At 51.3% G+C, this 26,069-nt stretch overlaps 1 protein-coding gene across 14 annotated transcripts in view; it reads left to right on the forward strand.

The window, feature by feature from the left end:
* Nucleotides 1-26,069, forward strand: part of TOP1MT (topoisomerase (DNA) I, mitochondrial) — a 53,971-nt gene that overhangs the window by 19,454 nt on the left and 8,448 nt on the right. For 6 of the 14 annotated variants that reach the window (XM_013993526.2, XM_021090419.1, XM_021090420.1 and 3 more), the window contains 8 exons: nt 2,012-2,127; nt 19,988-20,109; nt 20,968-21,090; nt 21,746-21,933; nt 22,525-22,669; nt 23,462-23,605; nt 23,832-24,017; nt 25,813-25,881. In XM_013993526.2, the coding sequence (XP_013848980.1) occupies nt 2,012-2,127; nt 19,988-20,109; nt 20,968-21,090; nt 21,746-21,933; nt 22,525-22,669; nt 23,462-23,605; nt 23,832-24,017; nt 25,813-25,881 (1,093 nt within the window). Of the gene's footprint in view, nt 1-352; nt 1,523-1,892; nt 1,911-2,011; nt 2,128-2,446; nt 2,472-19,987; nt 20,110-20,967; nt 21,091-21,745; nt 21,934-22,524; nt 22,670-23,461; nt 23,606-23,831; nt 24,018-25,812; nt 25,882-26,069 lie in introns of those variants that run through there. The other 8 variants (XR_002343655.1, XM_021090428.1, XR_002343656.1 and 5 more) reach the window with 7 other exon arrangements.

Raw genomic sequence — 26,069 nt, forward strand, 5'->3', positions numbered from 1 at the left:
TTCCTGGGGGATGAGGGCAGAGGCCCCAAGTCTTGTGGGAAGTGAGCTGTCGGGGGTAGCGGCGGCGGGGAGGACGGTGGTCCCTGGCATGAAATGCCACGTTTCCAAAGAGCTGCGTGCCCCGGGGGTTCCTGCTGTGGCGCTGACGTCATTAGCAGCGTGCTTATGGGCTGTGCTTTCCTGTGGTCTGGCCGGCTCGCTCCTGTGACCCAGGTACAGACAGTACCTCCGCTTTATCATCACGAGCCAGAAACTTGCCAGTGGAAACCTTCTGTCTGCCTCTGGGGGTCTGGGGCCTGCTGTGGGGCGGGGGGACAGGAGCGTAGGGAGGTAGGGAGGTGTCAGGCCTGCATGTGGAGCTGGGCCGCCCACTCACTGTGCTGGGTTGCAGTGGCCCCTGGGCTGGTACGCCTGGTACATGGCTTCCAGAAAGAGCAGCAGATTGTGGTTGCACAGGATTGGAAGTAGGTTGGAGCACGACCTCCCTTTGAAAGCGAGCTTGCTTCTCACAGCAGCCTTGGTACCGGGGTCTGCCCTGGTGAGCCCCACGGCCCCGGCCCTACTCGGGTCCTGGCCAGGGAGTTGCTGGACTTTGACCTCAGTGTCCTCATGTGAGGTAGGGACAGTGGTAGAATCTGCTGGTGGCTTTGGCGGCGAGGACCTTGGCATGCTGCCCAGCACGTGGCCGTGCTTGTTCAGTCCTGGGAGCCACACTTGGCTACGTTCCGGAATCTGAAACCGACGTGTCTTCCGTTGCTAAATGCTTGTCCGTTGTAAAACGTTGTCCTAGTTTCTGTTCTCACTGGCACGAATGGGGTGTCCTGGCAGGACGGCCAGCCTAGATCTCCTGGGCTAGGGCAGCAGGATAAGGCCCGGAACTCCGAGGACGTGGCCTCCGATTCAGCCGGGTCCCGCCCCACCGTTACCCCTCGCCTCTGTGCACCGTGGTTCCGCCCAGCATGTTCTTAAACTGCGCCGTGTCTTCCCGGTCACGGGCTCCACCCAAGCTCATCTCCTCTGCTCCGGTTCCCGGGTTCCCACGTTGCTAGCTGGGCCTTGTCACCAATCTGTCTCGCTTGCCCCTCCCCGTCTCCAGCCCTTCAGAGACTCTTCTGAGTCCACCGGGCTGCCTGAGCTCAGGGCTGAGCGTGAGGCTCCTGGCTGCACCTGGCGCCGCGTCTGCGCCGGGCGGGCTGCCTGCCTCTTGGCGCTGGTGCCGACGGCAGGGCCTGGCCGGGGCAGACTCCGAGGCCCCCACTCTGCCAGGCCGAGGCCGTTACTGTCCTGGGGCCTTTGCACTGCTCTTCCTCCTGCCGGGAGTTGCTTTCCTCCCCGCCCTGTAGCTCCAGCCCAGCTGGCAGAGGGCCCTGCCGAATCCAGCAGCAGCCACCCCCACCCCCCTTCCGCCTAAGCCAAAGCAAGTTTCTGTCTGAATTCATCTTATCTCCTGGGGAAAGGGCCTGCTGGACCTGGCAGGCCCTGGCCCAGAGCAGGCCCTCGGTAGAGCTCCAGGGCCGGGGAGGTAGGTAGCAAGGTCTCATGGAGGCAGGCCCTGTGTGGTGGCTGCTGGCGCGCCTCGCAGGTGGAAGGTCTGGGGCGGGTGGGGGCGGGGGTCTTGGCCGGGCTCCCAGGGACGCGTTGGGTGGTACGAGACCCACTGCCAACAGCAGACCCTCCCTAGCGTCCTCGAGGCTCACACGTCTGGGCCGCCTCTCCGCCGGAATATCTGCTCGGTCCCTGTGCCCTGGGGGCTCGTGGTCCTGCTGCCCCCTCTCCCCTGCCTCCTGCTCAACCCCGCACTGGGCGCCAGCCAGGCCTTTGTGGAGCAAAAACGGTCCCGAGAGCGCACGGCGGTGGCTCCCAGGGCGCGCTCTGGGGCAGCCCTGAAGGAGCCCCTCCAGGCCGCGGAGGTGGGGCTGCTGGGCTCGAGGCCCGAGCGGGGGGCTGACCCGCTGGGAGGCGGGGCCGCGGGCCGGGGGCGTGGGCGTCGGAACTGCTGGGCCTCCCGCAGGTGGGAAGAGGAGAGGAGCCCCCGCGGCGTGAGGTGGACGCAGCTGGAGCACAGAGGCCCGTGCTTCGCGCCCCCGTACGAGCCCCTTCCGGATGGAGTCCGCTTCTACTACGACGGTGAGGACTGCCCGGGGCCCCCCGCGACCGCGGGCCGAGCACCCCCCGGCCTGCTGCTCCGGCGGCGGTGGGGCTGCCCCTGGGGTCAGGGCCGGCCTGGGCCCTGGGAGACGCTCGCGCTTCGCCCAGAGCCGGGCCGGGCCCCTTCCAAGTCAGCAGTTGAGAGGCCGCCTGAGGGATCAGCAACTGAGGTCCCCAGCCCCGCTGCGGCCGCCCAGGGCTGCTCCTGCCAGGCGGGCGGGGGGTGGGCGCGGCCGTGTGTCCTTGAGCTGGCCCAGCTGGCTTCTGCCGCCGCCGCCGCCTTCCCGCTGTGCCCCCGGGCCTGCAGCCGGACCACCCTCTGGGTGAGGCCTGGGCCCTGGGGGTTGGGAGCAGGCTGCCCGCGGGCTCCCGGGCGTGCGGCTGCTTAGAAGCTGAGCGAGTTTCCGCCCCGCCCGGCCTCTGCTGCGGGTTTGACCGGGCCCCGGTTTTCCGCCGTCCCGAGGGCTGTCCCAGCCGTCCCAGCGCGCTGCCCGGGATGCTCGGCCGGCGCCCGCACGGCTCGCCGTTTCCTTGCCGTGGCCGCGCCCTCGACGGCGGTTTCGGTTGAGCACCTTTTTCTTCGGCTGGACTGAAATCCATGCCTGGCGGCGCTCAGAGCCCGTCCCCGGTGCCCCGGAGCCCGCTCTGCTGGGCGGGAAGGGATGGGGCGCGCCCGGCCTTGGGGGGCAGTGCGTCTCCGGCGGGAGCCCAGCCCCTCCGCCTTGGCTGCTCCTGTGGTCCCCTGGCCTCAGAAGCTGGTTAGGGCAAGAACTGCGCTGTTTCATCCTGGCTTTTTCCTTGTTGTCAAACGAATGCGTCTATGTTCCCCAGCGTTTTGTTAGGAAAATTTTCGAGCACACAACGCCGCTGGGAGAAGTCCCTGTGGCTCCCGCCTCCTGGCCGCGGGCCTGTAGGCTGCTTGGCGGGGACACCTGAGCGTCTCCACCCCAGTTCCTCGAGCAACCGCCACAGTAGTTGGGCGAATGGGAAGGTGTTTAAAAGGTTGCAGCTGCTACAGTTACTCACATTTTTCTGCTTTGAGGCCTGCAGGTGTTGTTGAGCTGCAAATGTCGGTGTAATGGTGGCAGCCTCCTTTGATGAAGGGTAATTGACTGTAGGTGTGTGGGTTTATCTTTGGCTCTGTTGACCCATATATGTGTTTTTGTGCCAATAGCACACTTTAGAATTTTTTTTGGTCAATTTTATTTGTGTTTGCACAGGTTGTGTGTGTGTGTACACACAAACTACTTGCACTAAAGAGTGTAATCTTTTAGTCATCAGAGTTGCTGTCAGTAATCTGTGGGCAAAGCAGGGCTCATCCAGAGCCCTGTGAGTTCCCCGTTTCACCTAATGGGTCTTTAACTGGAGGGGAGTGTGGCTGATTGTGTAGCTCCGTGTAGCGGAGAGGCTGGGCTGAGTGTTGGATGCTTAGCGTTTTCATCAGCCTGGGAGACTTGAATACCTCTTTTTGTGTATCTGCGCCTTAGATTCCTCACCTGGAAAAGGAACGCATTAGTTAAGATTTTCTTGTAGAGCTTGCAAGTTTAGAACTGCCGACCTTTTAGAAGTCAAGAATCTTTTTTTTAATTTGCTTTTTAGGGCTTTACCCACGACATATGGAAGTTCCCAGGCTAGGGGTCGAATTGGAGCCACAGCTGCCAGGCACAGCTGCCAGGCACAGCCACAGCAGACCTGCGCTGCGTCTCTGACCCACACCACAGCTCACAGCAACACCAGATGCTTATTAACCCTCTGAGCAAGGCCAGGGATCGAACCTGCATTCTCATGGATACTAGTTGGATTCATTTCCACTGAGCCACAGCAGGAACTCCGGAGGTCAAGAATCTTGCCACATTGTTTTTATTACTGTAGCTTTGTAGCATTGTCTGAAGTCTGGGAAAGTTATACCTCCAGCTTTGTCCTTTTTCCTCAGGATTCATTTAGCATTCTGGGTTTTCCATGCTTCTATATCCATTAAAAAAAAATTTTTTTTTTTTGTCTTTTTAGGGCGGTACCCATAACATATGGAGGTTCCCAGGGTAGTGGTCTAATCAGAACTGTAGCTGCCAGCCTACACCACAGCCACAGCAATGGGGGATCCGAGCCGCGTCAGCAACTTACACCACAGCTCACAGCAATGCCAGACCCTTAACCCACTGAGCAAGGCCAGGGATCGAACCCTCAACCTCATGATTCCTAGTAGGATTTGTTAACCACTGCACCATGACGGGAACTCTGCAACATAGTCTTTTAAAATTTTTTTTATTACTTAATGACTTTGATTACATTTATAGGTGTACAACAGTCATCGCAACAAAAATTTTATGTCTATCCCAAACCCTCAGTTCATCCTCCCCCCCAAACTGTCTCCTTTGGAAGCCATGAGTTTTTCAAAGTCTGTGAGTCAGTTTCTGTTCTGCAGAGAAGTTCATTCCGTCCTCTTTTCAGGTTCCACCTGTCAGTGAAAGCCTTTGATGTTGGTGTCTCACTGTCTGACTGACTCCACTTAGCAAGATAATCTCTGGGTCCATCCGTGTTGCTGCAAATGCCACACTTTCGTTCCTTTTTATGGCTGAGTCACATTCCATGGTGTGTATGGACCACCTCTTCTGGGTCCACTCCTCTGTCGATGGGCACTGAGGTGGCTTCCATGTCTGGGCCATTGCAAATAGTGCTGCAGTGAACATCGGAGTGCGTGTGTCTTTGCGAGTCGTGGTTTTCTCTGGGTAGATGCCCAGGAGTGGGACTGCTGGATTGAATGGCCGTTCTGTTTTGAGTTTTCGGAGGCATCTCCATACTGTTTCCCACAGTGGTTGCACCAATTTACAGTCCCCCCAGCAGTGTCCTGGGGTTCCCTTTTCTCCACACCCTCTGCAGCACTTACTGGTCGGAGACTTGTGGATGATGGCCGTTCTGGCTGGTGTAAGGTGGTACCTCAGCGTGGTTTTGATGTGCATTTCTCTGAGAATGAGTGACGTGGAAGATCTTTTCATGGGTTTCTCGGCCACCTTATGTCTTCTTTGGAGAAGTGCCTGTTTAGATCTTCTGCCCATTTTTGGATGGGGTCGTTTGCTTTTTTTGGTATGGAGCTGCAGAAGGTGTTTATAAATTTTGGAGATTAATCCCTGGTCAGTTGGTTCATTTGCAAAGATTTTCTCCCATTCTGTGGGTTGTCTTTTCATTTTGTTTAGGGTTTCCTTTGCTGTGCAGAAACGTTTAAGTTTGATTAGGTCCCATTTGTTTATTTTTGTTTTGACTGTCATTACTTGAAGAGGCGGATCTGAGAAGATGTTGCTGTGGTTTATGTGGAGAGGGTTTGGCCTGTGTTTTCCTCTAGGGGTTTTATAGTGTCTGGTCTTAGGTCTAGGTCTTTAATCCATTTTTGAGTTTATTTGTGTGTATGTGGTGTTAGGGAGTGGTTTTTTTTTTTTTTTTTTGGTCTTTTCTAGGGCCGCACCCGTGGTATATGGAGATTCCCAGGCTAGGGGTCTAATCAGAGCTGTAGCTGCTGGCCTACACCAGAGGCACAGCAACACTGGACCCAAACTACATCTGCGACCTACACCACAGCTCATGGCAACGCCAGATCCTTAGCCCAATGAGCGAGGCCAGGGATCAAACCCTCAACCTCATAGTTCCTAGTCGGATTCGTTAACCGCTGAGCCACGGTGGGATCTCCTAGGGAGTTATAATTGCATCCTTTTCCATGTGGCTGTCCCGTTTTCCCAGCACCACTTATTGAACAGATGGTCTTTTCTCCATTGTATATTCTTGCCTCCTTTGTCATAGATGAGTTGGCTGTAGGTGTGAGGTTTAATTCTGGGCTTTCTATCCTGTTCCACTGGTCTATATGTCTGTCTTTGTGCCAGTACCGTACGGTTTTGATGACTGTTGCTTTGTAGTATAGTCTGAAGTCAGAGAGCCTGATTCTTCCTGCTCCATTTTTCTTTTTCAGGATGTCTCTGGCTATTCTGGGTCTTTTGTGCTTCCAAACAATCTTTAAAATATTTTGTTTGAGTTCTGTGAAAAATGTCCTTGGTAATTTGATAGGGATTTCATTGAATCTGTAGGCTGCCTTGGGTAGTATAGTCATTTTGATAATATTGACTCTTCCAGTCCAAGAGCATGGTATGTCTTTCCATCGCTTTGTGTCATCTTGGATTTCTTTCATCAGTGTCTTACAGTTTTCAGAGTACAGGTCTTTTGTCTCTTTAGGTAGGTTTACTCCTAGATATTTGATTCTTTTGGATGTGATGGTAAACGGGATTGCTTCCCTGATTTCTCTGTCTCATCTTTCATTGTTAGTGTATAGAAATGCCATCTATTTCTGTGTATTAATTTTGTATCCTGCAACTTGGCCAAATTCATGGATGAGCTCTAACAGTTTTCTGGTAGCGTCTTTAGGATTCTCTAGGTATAGTATCATGTCATCTGCAAATAGGGATAGTTTTACTTCTTCCTTTCCAATTTGGATTCCTTTTATTTCTTTTACTTCTCTGATTGCTGTGGCTAGGACTTTCAAAACTATGTTGAAGAGTAGTGGCGAGAGTGGACATCCTTGTCTTGTTCCTGATCTCAGCGGGAATTCCTTCAGCTTTTCACCATTGAGAATGATGTTCGCTGTGGGTTTGTCACATATGGCCTTTATGATGTTGAGGTAGGTTCCCACTATGCCCACTTTCAGAAGGGTTTTGATCAGACATGGGTGTTGGATTTTGTCAAAGGCTTTTTCTGTGTCTATTGAGAAGATCACATGGTTTTTATTCTTCGGTTTGTTCATGTGTGTAGCACACTGATTGATCTGTGGATATTGAAGAACCCTTGCATCCCTGGGATAAATCCCACTTGATCATGATGTACAATCCTTTTCATGTAGTGTTGGATGCTAGTATTTTGTTGAGGATTTTTGCATCTATGTTCATCAGTGAAATTGGTCTGTAGTTTTCTTTTTTTGTGGTATCTTTGTCTGGTTGTGGTATGAGGGTGATGGTGGCCTCATAGAATGAGTTTGGGAGTATCCCTTCCTCTGCAGTTTTTTGAAATAGTTTCAGAAGGATGGGTATTAGCTCTTCTCTAAATGTTTGACAGAATTTGCCTGTGAAGCCATCTGGTCCTGGACTTTTGTTTGTTGGAAGTTTTGTTTTGTTTTGTTTTTGTCTTGTAGCCATTTCTTGGGCTGCTCCCACGGCATATGGAGGTTCCCAGGCTAGGGGTCGAATCGGAGCTGTAGCCACCAGCCTATGCCAGAGCCACAGCAATGCGGGATCCAAGCTGTGCCTGCAACCTACACCACAGCTCACGGCAACACTGGATCCTTAACCCACTGTGCAAGGCCAGGGATCAAACCGGCAACCTCATGGTTCCTAGTTGGATTTGTTAACCACTGAGCCACAGTGGGAACTCCTTTTGGAAGTTTTTTAATCGCAGTTGCAATTTCAGTTCTTGTGATTGGTCCATTCATCTTTTCTAGTTCATCTTGGTTTAGTCTCGGAAGATTGTACCTTTCTAAGAATTTGTCCATTTCTTCTAGGTTTTCCGTTTTATTGGCGTATAGTTGCATGTAGTAGTCTCTTATTATCTTTGTATTTCTGTGATGTCCGTTGTTACTTCTCCTTTTTCATTTCTAATTTTATTGATTTGAGTCTTGTCTCTTTTTGCTTGATAAGTCTGGCTGGGGGTTTATCAATTTTGTTGATCTTTTCAAAGAACTAGCTTTTCGTTTCATTGATCTTTTCTGTGGTTTTCTTCGTTTCTATTTCATTGATTTCTGCTCTGATCTTGATGATTTCTTTCCTTCTACTACCTTTAGGTCTTGTCTGTTCTTCTCGAGCTGCTTTAGATGTAAAGTTAGATTGTTTATTTGAGCTTTTTCTTGTTTCCTGAGGTGGGCTTGTATTGCTATAAACTTTCCTCTTAGAACGGCTTTTGCTGCATCCCACAGGTTTTGGAGTGTTGTGTCTTTGTTGTCATTTGCTTCTGGGTATTTTTTAATTTCCTCTTTGATATCTTCAGTTACCCATTGGTTGTTTAGTAGCATGTTGTTGAGTCTCCATGTGTTTGTGTTTTTTTGCAGTTTTTTTTTTTTTTTTGGTTGTTGATTTCTAGTAGTATAGTGTTGTGGTCAGAAAAGATGCTTGATATGTTTTCAGTTTTCTTAAAGGTACCGAGGTTGAATTTGTAGCCCAGGATGTGATCAATATTGGAGAATGTTCCATGCGCACTTGAGAAGAATGTGTATTCTGTTGCTTTTGGATGGAATGTCCTATAAATATTCATTAAGTCAATCTGGTTTAATACTTCATTCAGGGCCTGTGTTTCCCGATTGATTTTCTGTCTGGATGATCTGTCCATTGCTGCAAGTGGGGTGTTAAAGTTCCCCACTGTAATTGTGTTATTGTCAATTTTTCCTTTTAAGGTTGTTAGCAGTTGCCTTATATATTGTGGTGAACCTATGTTGGGTGCGTAGATATTTAAAATTGTTATATCTTCTTATTGGATTAATCTTTTGATCATTATATAGTGACCTTCATTGTCCCTTAAAATATTCTTCATTTTGAAGTCTATTTTGTCTGTTATGAGTGTTGATACTCCAGCTTTCTTTTGATTCCTGTTCGCGTGGAATATTTTCTTCCATTCTCTCACTTTCAATTTGTATGTGTCCCTAGAAGTGAAGTGGGTCTCTTGAAGACAGCATATATATGGGTCTTGTTTTTGTATCCATTCAGCCAGCCTATGTCTTTTGGTTGGGGCAATTAGTCCATTAACATTTAAGGTAATTATTGATAGGTCTGTTCTTATTGCCATTTTATTAATTGCTTTGGATTTGTTTTTGTTGCTCTTTTTTCTTCCCTTCTCTTGTTCTCTCCTCTTCTGGTTTGATGATTATCTTTAGTGTTGTATTTGAGTTGATTTTTCTTATTTGTTTATCAATTGTAGATTTTTGGTTTGCATTTATTCTGAAGTTTTGATATGAGTGCATATATATATATATATGAGATTGTTTTAAGTTGTTGGTCTCTTAATTGCAAGTGCATCTCCAGTGTCCTGCATTTGTACCCTCCTCTTTTCATGATTTCTGATTTTGGTGGCATAATTGTGCATGGATGATTTCATATCTTTACTGTATATATACCTTTACTGGTGAGCCTTGTCATTTGTGGTATCTTTGTTTCCTGTTGCTGTCTTTTCTTTTCTGCCTAGAGAAGTTCTTTTAGTATTTGTTGTAAGGCTGGTTTAATGGTGCTGAATTCTCTTAGCTTTTGCTTATCTGTGAAGGTTTTTATTTCGCCTTCAAATCTGAATGAGAGCCTTGCTGGGTAAAGTAATCTTGGTTGGAGGTTTTTTCCTTTCATCACGTTAAGTATATCATGCCACTCCCTTCTGACCTGCAGAGTTTCTGCTGAAAAATCCTCTGATAACCTTAGCGGGGTTCCCTTGTATGTTATTTGTTTCTTTTCCCTGGCTGCTTCCAATATTTTTTCTTTGTCTTTCATTTTGGTCAGTTTGATTAATATGTGTCTCGGTGTATTCCTCCTTGGGTTTATTTTGTATGGTACTTGTTGTGCTTCCTGGATTTGAGTGAGTGGTACCTTTCCCATGTTAGGGAAGTTTTTGGCTGTTACCTCTTGGAATATTTTTTCCATCCCTTTCTCTCTCTCTCCTTCTGGCACCCCTATAATACGATGTTGGTGCATTTAACGTTGTCCCAGAGTTCTCTGAGACTCTCTTCATTTGTTTTCAATCTTTTTTCTGCATCCATAATTTCTACTAATATGTCTTCCACCTCGCTTATTCATTCGTCTGACTCCTGTATTCTGCTGTTAGCTGCTTTTAGTGAATTTTTTATTTCAGTTATTGTATTTTGCATCTCTTCTTGTTTAAGTTATATCTCTTTGGTCAGTATTTCCTGTAAGTTATCCATCTTTGCCTCCAGTTTATTTCCAATGTCTTGCATCATCTTCAGCATCAACAGTATACAGTCTTTTTTCCTGGGGACTGAGAATCTCCTCATCACTTAGCTGATTTTCTGGGTTTTTTTCTTTCTCCCTCATCTGAGTTATAGTTCTCTTTCTTTCCATTTTCTTAGGTTTTTGGCGTGGTGACCTTTTTACAGATAATAGAGTTGTAGCCTCTTTTACATCTGGTGTCTGCCCCCCTTGTGGCTGAAGTCAGTATGGGGGCTTGCTGTAGGCTTCCTGATGGGAGGGACTGATGCCTGCCCACTGGTAGGTGGAGCTTATTCTAATCCCTCTGGTGGATGGGGCTTTGTCTCTGGTTAGGATTAGAGGCGGCTGTGTGCCTGGGGGGACTTGAGGCAGCCTGTTTACTGATGGGTGGGGTTTAGGCAGCCTGTTTACTGATGGGTGGGGCTGTGATCCCACTTGGATTGTTGTTTGGCCTGGCTCTTCTCAGTGCCGATGTGTTGGGCCAGATTTTCCTAAAACGGCCACCTCCAGAGAAAGGCACGCTGCTGAATACTCCTGAGAGCTTTTCTTCCAATGTCCTTCCCCCACAACAAGCCCCATTCACCCCTGTTTTCCTAGGAGGTCCTCCAAGAACTGCAGTCAGGTTTGACCCAGATTCTGATGAAGACTTTGCTTTACCCTTTATCCTGGGACCCAGTGCACATGAAAGTCTGTGTGCACCTTTTAAGCATGGGGTCTCCGTTTCCGTCTCCTGGAGCTCCTTCACACAAGCCCCACTGGCCTTCAATGCCAGATGCTCCGAGGGCTCTTTCTCCCAGTGCCAGATCCCCCATACATGGGAGTTTGATGTGTGGCTCAGAACTCACTCCTATAGGTGAGTCTCTGTGAACCAGTTACTTTCCAGTCTGTGGGGCTTCCCACCCGGGAGGTACGGGGTTGCTTATATCACATAATCGCTCCTCCTACCTCTTGATACGGCCTCCTCTTTGTCTTTTGGAGTAGGACATCTTTTTGAAGGTTTCTGGTCCATTTGGTTGAAGATTGCTCAGCATGTAGTTGTAAATTTTGTTTTTAGGAGAGAAGTTGAGCTCCAGACCTTCTATTCTGCCATCTTAATCCCATCTGAGAGTGTTCTAATTTCATTCTTTTACATGTAGCTGTCCAGTTTTCCCAGTGATGTATTGAAGGGACTGTCTTCTGTCTTTTCTCCATTGTATATTCTCGCCTCCTTTGTAATAGATTAGTTTTGATTATAGGTGTGTAGGTTTAATTCTGGGCTTCCTACCTTGTTCCACTGATTTATATTTCTGGGTTTTTTTGTGCCAGTACCAAACAGTTTTGATGACTGTAGCTTTGTAGTATAGTCTGAAGACAGGGAGTCTGGTTCCTCCAGCTCCATTTTTCTTTTTCAGGATGTCTTTGGCTCTTCTGGGTCTTCTGTGCTTCCAAACTTTTAAATATTTTGTTTTAGTTCTGTGAAAAATGCCATTGGTAGTTTAATAAGGGACTGCATTGAATCTGTAGATTGCTTTGGGCAGTATAGCCATTTTGACAATATTGATATTCCAGTCCAAGAGCATGATCCATCAGTTTATGTCATCTTTCATTTCTTTGATCAGCGTCTTAGAGTTTTCAGAGTACTTTTGTCTCTTTAGGTAGGTTTATTCCTAGGTGCTTTATTCTTTTTGATGAGATGGTAAATGGGATTGTTTCCCTAATTTTTCTTTCTGATCTTTCAGTCAATAAATGCAGTCAATTTCTTTGTATTATTATTATTATTATTTTGCTTTTTAGGGCTGCACCCATGGCATATATAAGTTCCCAGGCTAGAGGTCGAATCAGAGCTGGAGCTGCTGGCCTATGCCACAGCTACGACAATGTGGCATCCAAGCTGCATCTGCAACCCACACCCCAGCTTACAGCAACGTCGTATCCTTAACCCACTGAGTGAGGTCAGGGATTGAACCCACATCCTAATGGGTACTAGTTCAGTTCATTATGGCAGAGCCACAACAGGAACTCTGGTTTGCTAGTATTTTTGAGGATATTTGCATCTGTGTTTGTCAGTGATACTGGCCTGTAATTTCCTTTTTTTGTGCTATCTTTGTCTGGTTTTGGCATCTGGCTGATGGTTGCCTTATAGAATGAGTTTGGGAGTGTTCCTTCTGCTGCAAGATTTTGGAGTAGTTTCAGAAGGATAGGTATTACCTCTTCTCTAAGTTTTTGATAGAATTTGCCTGTGAGGCCATCTCCTGGATTTTTGTTTGTTGGAAACTTTTTAGTTACAGTTTCAGTTCTTGTGATTGGTTCATTCATAGTTTCTATTTCATCTTGGTTTAGTCTTGGAAGACTGTACTTTTCTAAAAATTTGTCCATTTCTTCTAGGTTTTCCGTTTTATTGGCATGTAGTTACTTGTGGTAGTCTCTTATGATCTTTTCTGCTTCTTTGGTGTCCCTTGTAACTTCTTTTTCATTTCTAATTTTATGGATTTGAGTCCTCTCTCTTTTTTTCTTGATGAGTCTGGATAAGGGGGTTTATCGATTTTGTTGATCTTTTCAAAGAACCAGCTTTTAGTTTCCTTGATCTTTCTCTGGTTTTCTTCGTTTCTATTTCATTTGTTCCCGCTCTGATCTTTATGATTTCTTTCCTTCTGCTAACTTTGGGTTTTGTGTGTTCTTCTTTCTCTAGTTTCTTTTCTTTTTTTTTTGTTGTTGTTGTTGCTATTTCTTGGGCCGCTCCCGCGGCATATGGAGGTTCCCAGGCTAGGGGTCGAATCGGAGCTGTAGCCACTGGCCTATGCCAGAGCCACAGCAACGCGGGATCCAAGCCGCGTCTGCGACCTACACCACAGCTCATGGCAACGCCGGATCGTTAACCCACTGAGCAAGGGCAGGGACCGAACCCGCAACCTCATGGTTCCTAGTCGGATTCGTTAACCACTGCGCCACAACAGGAACTCCTCTCTAGTTTCTTTAGGTGTAAAGTTTGATTGTTTATTTGAGCTTGTTCTTGTTTCCTGAGGTAGGCTTGTATTGCTATAAACTTCCCTCGTAGAACTGCATTTGCTGCATCCCGTAGGTTTTGGAGTGTCGTGTCTTTGTTGTCATTTGCTTCTAGGTATTTTTTAATTTCCTCTTTGATTTCTTCAGTGATCTGTTGGTTGTTTTAGTAGCATGTTGTTTAGTCTCCACCCATTTGTGTTTTTGCAGTTTTTTCTTGTTGATTTCCAGTCGTATAGTGTTGTGGTTGGAAAAGATGATTGATAAGACTTCAGTTTTCTGAAATTTACCAAGGCTTGGCTTGTGACCCAGAGTGAGGTCAATCCTAGAGAATGTTCCATGTGCACTTGAGAAGAATGTGCATTCTGCTGCTTTGGGATAAAATATTCTATAAATATTTGTTAAGTGCATCATTTAGGGCCTGTGTTTCCTTGTTGATTTTCTGTCTGGATGATCTGTCCATTGCTGCAAGTGGGGTGTTAAAAGTCCCCCACTATTACATTATTGTCAGTTTCTCCTCTTAAAGTTGTTAGCAGTTGCCTTATATGTTGAGGTGATCCTACCTTGGGGCACATGTTTACAATTGTTCTATCTTCTTCTTGGATTGATCCTTTGGTCATTATGTAGTGTCCTTATTTTCTCTTATAATATTCTTTAAGGTCTCTTTTGTCTGATGTGAGTATTGCTAGTCCATCTTTCTTTTGATTTCTGTTTGTGTGGAATATTTGCTTCCATCCTCTCACTTACAATTTGTACGTGTCCCTGGAAGTGAAGTGGGTCTCGTTGTTGTGTCCATTCACACAGGTCTTTTGGGTGAGGCATTTAGTACATCACATTGACGGTAGTTATTGATATGTCTGTTCTTACTGCCATTTTATTAGTTGTTTTGGATTTGTTTTTGTTCATCTTTTTTTCTTCCCTTCTTCTCCTGTTCTTTCGTGTTTTGTGTGTTTGTTTGATTTTTAGGGCCACATGTGCAGCATATGGATATTCCAAGGCTAGGGGTCAAATCAGAGCTGCAGCTGCCGGCCTGTGCCACAGCCACAGCAATACAGGATCTGAGCCAAGTCTGTAACCTACACTGCAGCTGATGGCCATGCTGGATCCTTACCCAGTGATCGAGGGCAGGGATCAAACCCCCATCCTCATGAATACTAGCCGGGTTTACTACTGCTGAGCCACACCGGGAACTCCCTCTCTTGTGGTTTGATGACTGTCTTTAGTGTTGTGGTTGGATTGCTTTTTCTTACTTGCGTGTGTATCATAAATTTTTGGTTTGCAGTTATCATGAAGTTTGGATATAGGAGTCTATATATATACAGGATTGTTTTAAGTTGTTGGTCTCTTAATTGCAGGTGCATCTCCAGTGTCCTGCATTTGTACCCTCCTCTTCTCGTGATTTCTGGTTTTGGTTGCATTTGTAATATTTTTGTTTCTAGTTGCTGTCTTTTCTTTTCCACCTAGAGAAGTTCCTTTGGTATTTGCTGTAAAGCTGATTTAGTGGTGCTCAGTTCTCTTAGCTTTTGCTTGTCTGTGAAGCTTTTGATTATTCCTTCAAGTCTGAATGCGAGCCTTGCTGGGAGAGTAATCTGGGTTGGAGGTGTTTTCCTCTTGTCTCTTGAAGTATATCCTGCCCCTCCCTTCTGGCCTGCGGAGTTTCTGCTGAAGAAACCCAGCCAGTAACCATATCGGGGTTCCCTTGTATATTCTTTGTCTCTTTTCCCTGGATGCTTTTGTTACTGTCTCCTTGTCTTTAATTTTGGTCAGTTTGAGTAATGTGTGTCTCTGGGTGTTCCTCCTTGGGTTTATTTTATACAGCCCTCGTTGTGCTTCCTGCATTTGAGTGAGGGGTTCCTTTCCCATGTGAGGGAAGCTTTCGGCCATTCTCTCTTCAGATGTTATCTCTGGCTCCTCTCGCTCTCTCTTCATTTTGGCACCCCTATAGTATGGATGTTGGCGCATTTAACATTGTCCCAGGGTCGTCTTAGACTGTCTTCATTTCTTTCCAATCTTTTTTTCTCTTTTCTGTTCCATGTCAGTGATTTCCACTGGTCTGTCCTCCACCTCGCTTATTCATTCTTCTGCCTCCTGTATTCTGCTGTTAGTTCCTTCTAGTGAATTTTTATTTCAGTTATTGTATTTTGCATCTCTGCTTGCTTAATCCTTAAACCTCTATTTCTTTGCTCAGTGTTTCTTGTAATTTATCAGCTTTTGCCTCCAGTTTATTTCCAAGATCTTGAATCATCTTTACTGTCATTAGTCTAAAGTCTTTTTCATGGAGGCTGATAATATCCAGATCACTTAGCTGTTTTTCTGGGTTTTTTATTTTTTTGCTTTGTCAGATCTTTAATTGTAAGGTTTTGTTCCTTGAAATGTTTCCTTTTTTTTAAAAAAAATCAATATATAGTTGATTTACAGTATTAGTTTGGGGTTGCAACATAGTGGTTTTTTGTTTGTTTGTTTGTTTTTTGTCTTTTTGCCTTTTCTAGGGCTGTTCCTGCAGCATATGGAGATTCCCAGGCTAGGGGTTGAATCGGAGCTGTAGCCACCGGCCTACACCAGAGCCACAGCAACGCGGGATCCGAGCCGCGTCTGCAACCTACACCACAGCTCACGGCAATGCCGGATTGTTAACCCACTGAGCAAGGCCAGGGATCGAACCCTCAACCTCATGGTTCCTAGTAGGATTCGTTAACCACTGCACCATGACGGGAACTCTGCAACATAGTCTTTTAAAATTTTTTTTATTACTTAATGACTTTGATTACATCTATAGGTGTACAACAGTCATCGCAACCAAAATTTTATGTCTATCCCAAACCCTCAGTTCATCCTCCCCCCCAAACTGTCTCCTTTGGAAGCCATGAGTTTTTCAAAGTCTGTGAGTCAGTTTCTGTTCTGCAGAGAAGTTCATTCCGTCCTCTTTTCAGGTTCCACCTGTCAGTGAAAGCCTTTGATGTTGGTGTCTCACTGTCTGACTGACTCCACTTAGCAAGATAATCTCTGGGTCCATCCGTGTTGCTGCAAATGCCACACTTTCGTTCCTTTTTATGGCTGAGTCACATTCCATGGTGTGTATGGACCACCTCTTCTGGGTCCACTCCTCTGTCGATGGGCACTGAGGTGGCTTCCATGTCTGGGCCATTGCAAATAGTGCTGCAGTGAACATCGGAGTGCGTGTGTCTTTGCGAGTCGTGGTTTTCTCTGGGTAGATGCCCAGGAGTGGGACTGCTGGGTCAAATGGCCATTCTGTTTTGAGTTTTCGGAGGCATCTCCATACTGTTTCCCACAGTGGTTGCACCAATTTACAGTCCCCCCAGCAGTGTCCTGGGGTTCCCTTTTCTCCACACCCTCTGCAGCACTTACTGGTCGGAGACTTGTGGATGATGGCCGTTCTGGCTGGTGTAAGGTGGTACCTCAGCGTGGTTTTGATGTGCATTTCTCTAAGAATGAGTGACGTGGAAGATCTTTTCATGGGTTTCTCGGCCACCTTATGTCTTCTTTGGAGAAGTGTCTGTTTAGATCTTCTGCCCATTTTTGGATGGGGTTGTTTGTTTTTTTGGTATTGAGCTGTCTGTGGGAGGTGTTTATAAATTTTGGAGATTAATCCCTGGTCAGTTGGTTCACTTGCAAAGACTTTCTCCCATTCTGTGGGTTGTCTTTTCGTTTTGTTTAGGGTTTCCTTTGCTGTGCAGAAACGTTTAAGTTTGATTAGGTCCCATTTGTTTATTTTTGTTTTGACTGTCATTACTTGAAGAGGCGGATCTGAGAAGATGTTGCTGTGGTTTATGTGGAGAGGGTTTGGCCTGTGTTTTCCTCTAGGGGTTTTATAGTGTCTGGTCTTATATCTAGGTCTTTAATCCATTTTGGGTTTACTTTCGTGTATGGTGTTAGGAACTGGGGTTTTTTCTTGCTCCCTTATCTGAGTCATAATTCTCTGCCTTTTCATTTTTTATAGACTTTTGGTGTGGTCTCCTTTTTGCAAACAATAGTGTTATAACCTCTCTTGCTTCTGATGCCTGCCCCCTTTGTGGCTGAAGGTCGGGGGCTTGCTGTAGGCTTCCTGATGGGAGGGCCTGGTGGCTGCCCCCTGGGAGGTGGAGCTGATTCTTATTCCTCTGGTGGGTGGGGCTTTGTCTGTGACTGGAGGTGGCTGTGTGATTGGGGGGGTCTTTGGGCAGACAGCCTGTTTGCTGATGGGTGGGGCTGTGTTCCCACCTGGCTTGTTATTTGGCCTGGGGTGTCTCAGTCCTGATGGGGGGGGGGGCACACCAGGTTGTCCCAAAGTGGCGCCCTCTAGAGGAGCACGCAGGGAGGATTCTTCCCGAGACCTTTGCCTCCAGTGCCCTTCCCCCGCAGTGAGCCACAGTCACCCCATTTTCCAGGAGGTCCTCCAAGAACTGCGGGCAGGTCTGACCCAGATTCCCTTGGAGGCTCTGCTTTGCCCGGGGGCACAGTGCACACGGAAGCCTGTGTGTGCCTTTCAGGAGTGGAGTCTCCATTTCCGCCAGTCCCGGGAGCTCCTGTGCACAAGCCCCACTGGCCGTCAACACCTAATGTTCTGGGGCTCCCCCTCTCAGTGCCAGCTCCCAGGCGTGGGGACCTGCCGTGGGGCTCAAACTCTCACTCCTGTGGGTGAGCTCTGCGATGTAGTTTAGTTCCTCTCCAGTCTGTGGGCTGCCCACCCGGTGGGTATGGGGTTGCTTATATCACGTAGTCACCCTCCTGCGGTCCCGATGTGGCCTCGTGCTTGTCTTCCGGTGTAGGATAGCTTTTTTGATAGTCTGCAGTCTGTTTTGGTGAAGGTTGCTCAGCAGTTGTTGTAATTTCGTTGCTGTTCTGAGAGCAGGTGGGCTCCAGTCCTTCTATTCTGCTTTCCTCCTGGGTCCTCTGCGCCACGTCACAGATTCCACGTGGAAGTGATAGCGCATGGTGCTTGTCTTTCTCTTTCCGACCACTAGTGTGAGACTCTCTAGTGGCATTCATGTGCTGCAGGTGGCATTATTTTGCTTTTGTTTATGGCTGAGTAGTCTTCCATTGTCTGTATGCACCACATCTTCTTAATCCGGTCGCCTGTTGATGGACATTTGGGTTGTTTCCTTGTCTTGGCTGTTGTGAATGGTGCTGCTGTGAACATAGGGGTGCAGGCATCTTTTTGAATGAAAGTTTTGTTTGGATATATGCCCGGGAGTAGGATTGCTGGATCATGTGATAGTTGTATATTTAGCCTTCTGAGGAACCTCCCTACGACTGTCGGCACATAGAGTTTACATTCCCACCAGCAGGGCGGGAGGGTCCCTCTGCTCCACACCCCCTCCAGCATTTGTTATTTGTAGACTTTTTAATGATGGCCACTCTGACCGGTGTGAGGTGGTACCTCACTATAGTTTTGATTTGCATTTTTCTAATAATTAGTGATGTTGAGTTTTTTGTGTGTGTATGTGTGTTTTTAGGGCTGCATCCAGCATATGGAGGTTCCCAGGCTAGGGGTCGAATCAGAGCTGCAGCTGCTGGTCTACACCACAGCCACACCAAGTTGCTGCCAAGGCCAAGTCTACAGCCTACACTGCAGGTAACGGCAATGCTGGATCCTTAACCCCTAGAGCGGGGCCAGGGATTGAACCTGTGTCCTCATGGATGCTAGTTGGGTTTGTTACCACTGAACCATAACGAGAACTCCCTGTTTTTATTTATGTTGCCTTGGGAGACTGGCCTAAAAGAAACCTTTGTACGATGGATGCCAGAGAATGTCTTGCCTGTGTTCCCTTCGAGTTTTGGGGTGTCTTCATGTTTAAGTCTTCAAAAGCCATTTTGAGTTTATTTTTGTGCATGGTGTGAGGGTGTGTTCTAGTGTCACTGATTTACATGCAGCTGTCCAGTTGTGAGGGTATAACAAATTTTAGGGTTAATTCTTTGGCAAGAGTCACGGGCAATTTGGTAGAGGCTGAATTCAGTCTGCAGATTACTTTGGGTGGTGTGGCCACTTTAACAGTGTTCATTCTCCCAATCCAAGAATATGGGGTATCTCTCCACTTCTTTGAACTGTCTTCCGTTTCCTTTGTCAGCATTTTCTAGTTCTCAGCATATGAGTCTTTCACCTCCTTGGTCAGGTTTATTCCTAAGGATTTTACCTTTTGGGGAGCAGTCTTAAAAGGGATTTTTAAAATTTTCTGGTATGTCATTGTTAGTGTAAAGAAATGCAGCTGATTTTGTGTAGTTAATCTTGTATCCTGCTGCCTTGCTGACTCCATGGATCAATTCTAGAAGTTTCTGTGTGGAGCCTTTAGGGTTTTCTGTACAGTGTCGTGTCACCTGCATGTAGTGACAGTGTCACCTCTCCCCCTCCAGTTTGGATGCCTTTTCGTTCTTGTCTGACCGCTGTGGCCAGGACTTCCAAAACTCCGTTGAGTGGAAGGGGCGAGACTGGGCATCCTTGTCTTGTTCTTGTTCCAGGTTTTAGTGGGAAGGCTTTCGGCTTTTCTCCCTTGAGGGTTCTATTGGCGGTGGGCTTGTCATACGTGGCTTTTTGTTACGTTGAGGTATGTTCCCTTTTTACCCACTCATGGATGGACGTTGGGTCTCATCAGGTGACTTCTCGGCATCTCTTGAGATGATGGCGTGGAGCTGCCTGTGTGGAACCGTTTTGTGACTCGGGGGTGACTCCAGCTTGGTTGTGGTTTATGATCTTTCTTATGTATTGTTGGGTTCAGTTTGTTACTATTTTGCTGAGAGTCGTCTTTCACTCAGAGCACATGCTTCCGAATTAAAAAAACCCGGAACGCGTTGGCCTTGGCGACACCTGTGGCAGGATACAGCCCAGGGTGGGGGCCACGATGGTCTGAGCAGCAGGATCTTGTGGCCTGGAGGACACAGCTGGCAGCTCCCTCAATCGGTGTGTCTTCTGCCGTTGCCAGGAAAGCCCATGAAGTTGAGCTTAGCAGCCGAGGAGGTTGCCACGTTTTACGGGAAAATGTTGGAGCACGAATACACAACCAAAGAAGTTTTCCGGCACAACTTCTTCCGTGACTGGCGGAAGGTGCGTGTGGCCCGGCGCCGGCTCTCCGGGGCCGCTTCGCAGCTCGGCCTGGTGCCGTCCGACGCGTGCCTGCCTCGCTTCTCTCCGAGCCGCTGGCGGGGCAGGCAGGGCCAGGCTTGGGGTCCCCAGGAAAGGCCGTTGCGGGGGGGGGCAGGGGTGGCCCCTTCTGGTCCCCAGGAAACAAACACTTGCTGGGAAGCTCTGTGGGATGAGCTGCTAGTTGCCTTTTCATTTCCCTCTTGAAAAACCGGCTCCCGTGCATGACGGCGCTCAGCTCCGGCTACGTCCGTGGACCTCACCCCGCGAAGGCAGGCCCAGGCCCCTTCCACCTGCGCTGGGGAGGACGCCAGCGCCATGTGTGCCCCTTTCCCGGGTGACAGGCCCCCAACGTTCTGTCACAGGGCGTGGTGTGGCTGTGCACCCACCTCTCCGCAGGGACCCGGGGGGATGGGGTCCACGGGCTCAGTGTGTGTGTGGCTGGACTGGGGCCTCTTCCGCTGTGGTCGCCGTGCCCGGCCCAGCAGGTGCGGGTGGCAGGCCGTCCCCCTGAGGGTGAGGGAGGCTCTCAGCGCCCCGGCCACGGGCTGCTGGTGGGGGCCGTGCCTCAGCTGCGGCCGCGGGGCTGATGCAGCCGTGAGGAGGGAGGGAGCGCCCCCGCCACCTTCCTGCAAAGGCTCTCCTGTGGGGACCCCTGCGGCGGCGGCGGGGTGGCCCGGCGCTCTCCGCCCAGTCTGTCCTCCTGCTTCTGGGGCGACCGTGAGCCTGTGGGGTGGGCCCCAGCCGCGCGGGCCAGGGTCTCGCTGCCACGGGATGGGCGCCGGCCTCCGGTCCTCGAGCGCGGGTCTGGCTTCGGTGCAGGAAATGACGGCAGCCGAGAGGAAGGTCATCAAGCGCCTGAGCAAGTGCGACTTCACGGAGATCCACAGACACTTCGCGGACAGGGCCGCGGCCCGGAGGGCCCTGCCCCGGGAGGAGAAGCAGGTCAGGCTGCTCGGGGCACCGTCTGGCTGGGGCCCCCGGGAGGGGGGAGGCTGCTGGCGCGCGGGTGGCCTCACGCGGGGGCGGAGCACACGACCCCTCCCCTTCTCAGAGGCCAGCCCTCTGCGGGGATTCTTCTAGACAAGCCCCCGGAGGGTGTGGCGAGGGGGCTCTGACTGCGCGCCTGCGTCCTTAGAGCCTTCTTTTTTCGTTTTTGGCTGTGCCAAGGCATATGGAGCCCCTGGGCCAGGGGTCAGATCCGACTGAGCTGCAGTCGCCACCCGAGCCGCAGTGCTGCAGCCCGCTGTGCCGGGTCGGGGATTGAACCCGGGTCCCAGGGCTCCCCGAGACATCGCCCATCCCTCTGTGGCAGCAGGGACTGCACGCTCAGACACTCGCGAGTCACACGCCTCCTAAGTGGGTGTGCACAGAGCTCGGTCTGTTCACCACGTGAACCTGTGGGATGAACCAGGGGGTCAGCAGCTCCCTCGCGCTGGACGTGGATGGGCATGGCTGCGGCGGGAGTGGGCGCGGGCGCTGCGCCCCGGGCTCAGCGGCTTCCTGGGCTCTGACGGGTGCTCCCAGAGCAGCAGAGGTGGGCACTGGGCTCATCCTGTCTCTTCTCTCCCGACACCTACGTGCTGTTTTATTAACACAGAGGCTCAAAGAAGAGGCGGAGAAGCTTCAGCAGGAGTTTGGCTACTGTATCTTGGACGGGCACCGAGAGAAGATAGGCAATTTCAAGACGGAGCCGCCCGGCTTGTTCCGGGGCCGCGGCGACCACCCCAAGATGGGGATGCTGAAGCGGAGGGTCCTGCCGGAGGACGTGACCATCAACTGCGGCAGGTGCGCTGGGCCCTCGCCCGGGGCGTGGTCGTGAGCCTCAGGGAGCACGGGGCCCGTCGCTGTCACTCTGGGCTCTGGGTGGGCGACAGGGCAGGTTCCCGCAGGTGCTGGCCCAGCCCGCCTTCCTGTGCCGCCGGCCGGAGGCTTTCTGCACCACGACAGCTTGTCTGCCTGATCTCAGCACGGCCCTTGCCCCTCACGTTTCAGGTTATCGAGATGCTCTGATTACACACGCGTGTGTGGCCCTTGTGGGCCGCGTTCCAGCAGTGGCTTCTGTGCCTCCACCATGTGGGCCCTGGCTGAGCGGGGTCCTTCGTGCTGTTGAAGCTCCTGGAGATGCCTGTGGCCCTGGGCCACACGTGGGGGCAGCCCTGAACGAGCCTGTCCCGTGCACGGTGCTGCCGGAGCTGAGAGGGAGAGAGGCCGTGACACGAGGGCTCTGCTGGGGCGCGAGGCGGCTCTGGGACAGATTCAGACCGCCAGGGCCAGCGATGCCAGGCGCGGTCCTGTCACAGGAGGTGGGAGAACTTGGCTCCCAGTTGAGCGCGCGGGGTCTTGAATTGTTGGGTTCAGGTCGCTCTCTTGATGCAGGGACTCAAAAGTACCAGAGCCCCCGGCAGGCCACCAGTGGAAGGAGGTGCGGTCGGACCGCACGGTCACATGGCTGGCGGCGTGGACGGAGAATGTGCAGAATGCCACCAAGTATGTCATGCTGAACCCCAGCTCGAAGCTCAAGGTGAGCCGGGCTCTGACTGAGCAGCTGGGCCACACCCTTCGGCAGGGCGTCCCCAAGGTCCTGGGCGTTACCAGGCCAATTCTGAAGTCACATTGTGTCCGGAAGCCATTTGCTTTAAAAACAGGGAATTTGGAGTTCCCGTTGTGGCACAGCATGAACGAATCTGACTAGGAACCTTGAGGTTGTGGGTTTGATCCCTGGCCTCCCTTAGTGGGTTAAGCATCTGGCATTGCTGGAGCTGTGGTGTAGGCCAGCAGCTGTAGCTCTGATGAGCTCCCTAGCCTGGGAACCTCCATTTGCCATGGTTGTGGCCCTAAAATGCAAAAAATAAATAAAAAATAGAAAAAGGAAATTTAAATTTTACACCTTCTTTATTTTTTATTTTATGTTTTGCTGTTTTTTTTTGTCTTTTTAGGGCCACAGCCTTGGCATATGGAGGTTCCCAGGCTAGGGGTCTCATCGGAGCTACAGCTGCCAGCCTACACCACAGCCACAGCAGTACCAGATCCCAGCCCTGTCTGCTACCTACACCGCAGCTCATGGCAATGCCGGATCCTTAACCCACTGAGTCAGGCCAGGGATCGAACCCACATCCTCATGGGTAGTAGTCAGGCTCATTGCCACTGAGCCACACGGGAACTCCTACGCCCTGTTTACATTTCAGTGAATTTGGGGGTCTGCTCTCCGCCCCCGCTGCGCAGGTTGGAGCGGCCCCATCCTGGATCAGAGTGTTGGCAGGTTCCTGCTTGCCAGGAGCACCCCGGGTTTTCCTTGCAACTTATTCTCATTTAGGGGGAGAGAGACTGGGAAAAGTACGAAGTGGCTCGGCGCTTGAAAGGCGTGGTGGACGAGATCCGTTCTCGGTACCGGGCCGACTGGAAGTCTCGGGAAATGAAGGCGAGACAGCGCGCTGTAGCCCTTTATTTCATCGACAAGGTGCGCATGGCCCCAGGCTTTCCGGCCTGCTCTTCGCGGATGGGCACCGGTCGCCAGGGCCGGGCTGGCCGGGCAGCTGGGGGACGGCGGGGCTTCCGGGTCCTGAGCCGCGGCCTCGTGCTTGTGGGGGCCGGGGTGCGCCTGGGCGCGGGTGGGGTGTGCGCGCGCTCCTGCTGCACCTGTGCCGCCCTGACCCCGCCCCTGCCCCTGCCCCCGCCCCATCCAGCTGGCGCTGCGAGCTGGGAACGAGAAGGAGGAGGGCGAGTCGGCCGACACCGTGGGCTGCTGCTCCCTCCGCGTGGAGCACGTCCAGCTGCACCCAGAGGCCGACGGCTGCCCCTATGTCGTGGAATTCGACTTCCTGGGGAAGGACTCGATCCGCTACTACAACAAAGTGCCGGTGGAGAAGCCCGTGAGTGCCTGTGTGGGCGGGGGCGGGTCTCGCCCCTCCGACGCGCGGCCCCCCCGCCCCCCACCGACGCGCGGCCCCTCCGACGCGCGGCCCTTGGCCTTTCCCGTGCGCGCGAGGATAACCAGGTCAGGCGGCGGCACGCGGGCGCAGGAAGGCCCCGTAGGCTGACCTGGACCCGCCGTCCTCCCGGTGGGTTAGTCTGGCAGCTGCTGTAACTGAGCCTCGACGTGCCTCTTCGGAGGTGGGGAATCCGAGACCTGGTTGTGGCAGGGCCTGGGCCCTTGGCCGCTCTGCAGAGACTCCTTCTGGGCCTCCCCTGGCGTCGCGGCCTGAGGCAGCATCACTGCAGTGTCTGCCTGCCTGTCTCTCCCCGCTCCCCCAGTCTTGTTCCCCTGTGTCTGCCTGTCTTCCTGCTGGGTGTGGGGCTTAGCCCAGTGTGAGCTCATCTTAACTGATTGCATCTGCAAAGACCCGGTTTCCAAAAAAGGTCATGTTTTGAAGTTCCTGCATGAAGGACACTAATTTGGGGGACATTGTTCACCCCAGCACACTTGGGAAGGGTCTTCTGGGCAGTCAGCTCACTGTGGTCACTCTGGCGGTGTCCCTGGTGCCTTTTCTGAAGGCTGAGGCTCAGGCGTGGAGCCTGCTGGCTGACCCTCGCGCCCACAGCGCCTGGCCTTTGCGGGCGGGGGGCGTTTCTGGTTCGCCAGGAGGTCTGGAGGGAAGTTAGAACTTGGGGATCACTGTCTCCTGGAGGGGTGGAGCCTTGCATGATGGTCGCCCTGGCCTCTGTCTGGGTGGGCACCGCGTCACAGCAGTGAGAGCAGACCCGCTGCTGACTGCCTGCCTGCCTTGTTTAGGCAGACATGGCTCCGCAAACACAAATGGGGACTTTGGGGAGCCTGACGGAGCAGCACGGAAACACCCACTTAGGTGGTGTGATGCACCCCGGTGCCTGGTGTGCCCAGGCCTCTGAAATCCATCCGGAGGTGAACTAGTGAGAAGCTGCCAGGCGATGAGGGGCAGAGGCCTCCCTGGGCGGGGGGCAGGGGGCTTTTCTGACCAAACACCAGGCTGGATGATTCATAAACGGGTGTTTATGTCTCACAGTCTGGAGGCTGGAATGGAGGGCTGTGAGCTGGCCTTCTGCCTGTGCCCATGTGGCGGTGGGGGAGGAAGTGCTCTGGGGCCTCTTCTATAAGGCACTGACCCACCCAGGGGTCTGGAGTATTGGGGGACATGGTGCTGAGAGCAGGGCCCATCCTGCCATGTCTGGACCTGGGCACCTGGCGTCCAGCCCAGTGGGGCACACACACAACTGCGTGGAGGGCAGTGCGGAGCTGGCTGGAGAGATGGGCCCAGGCCGACGCGAGCTGGGAGGACGGGAACGCCAGGCAGGGGGTGCGGCCAGGGCCCCCATGGAGCCTTCTCGCAGTAAGAGCAGCTTCTGCAGGGGAAGTGATTTCTCCCGGAAGGGCTCAGCGGAGGGAAACAGACAGTCTGTGAAGGTTGTCGGAGGTCCTGTGGTGTCGGGCGAGTCTGACTGTGGACCTGGGGTGACCTGGAGGAAGCCCAGCGTGGGTGGCGGGAAGGAGCTGGGGTGTGCAGGGCCGCCAGTGCCGGCGCGTGACCCCAGGGCGCTGCCCCCTGCCCCCTGTGGGAAGCGCAGTCCGCTGGTCTCCGAGTCCCGCGTGCAGACGTCCCTGTGCGGCCCTCATTTAACCCCTCCGCCTCTGGTTCCCAGGAGGCTGCTTCCCGCCTGCAGTCTTTCTGAAGGGCCCTCTCCCTGTGGCAGGTCTACAGGAACCTGCAGCTCTTCTTGGAGAACAAAGACCCGGGGGAGGAGCTCTTTGACCGACTGACTGTAAGCCCAGGGCCCCTGAGCCGTGCTGACGGGTGTCCCGGGGACCGCCAGCGGGCTCGGCCCGTTGGGGACGAGCCGGGAGGAGCGTGGGCCCTGAGTCTAGCGTGTTCTCTTAAACAAGAAGGTGTCCGTCCAACCAGCAGCCTCCTTCCACCCGGAAGCGTGTGTGCGGTGGGGGCTGGGAGGGA

The sequence above is a fragment of the Sus scrofa genome, chromosome 4 (genome assembly GCF_000003025.6).
Source record: "Sus scrofa isolate TJ Tabasco breed Duroc chromosome 4, Sscrofa11.1, whole genome shotgun sequence".
Lineage (NCBI taxonomy): Eukaryota > Metazoa > Chordata > Mammalia > Artiodactyla > Suidae > Sus > Sus scrofa.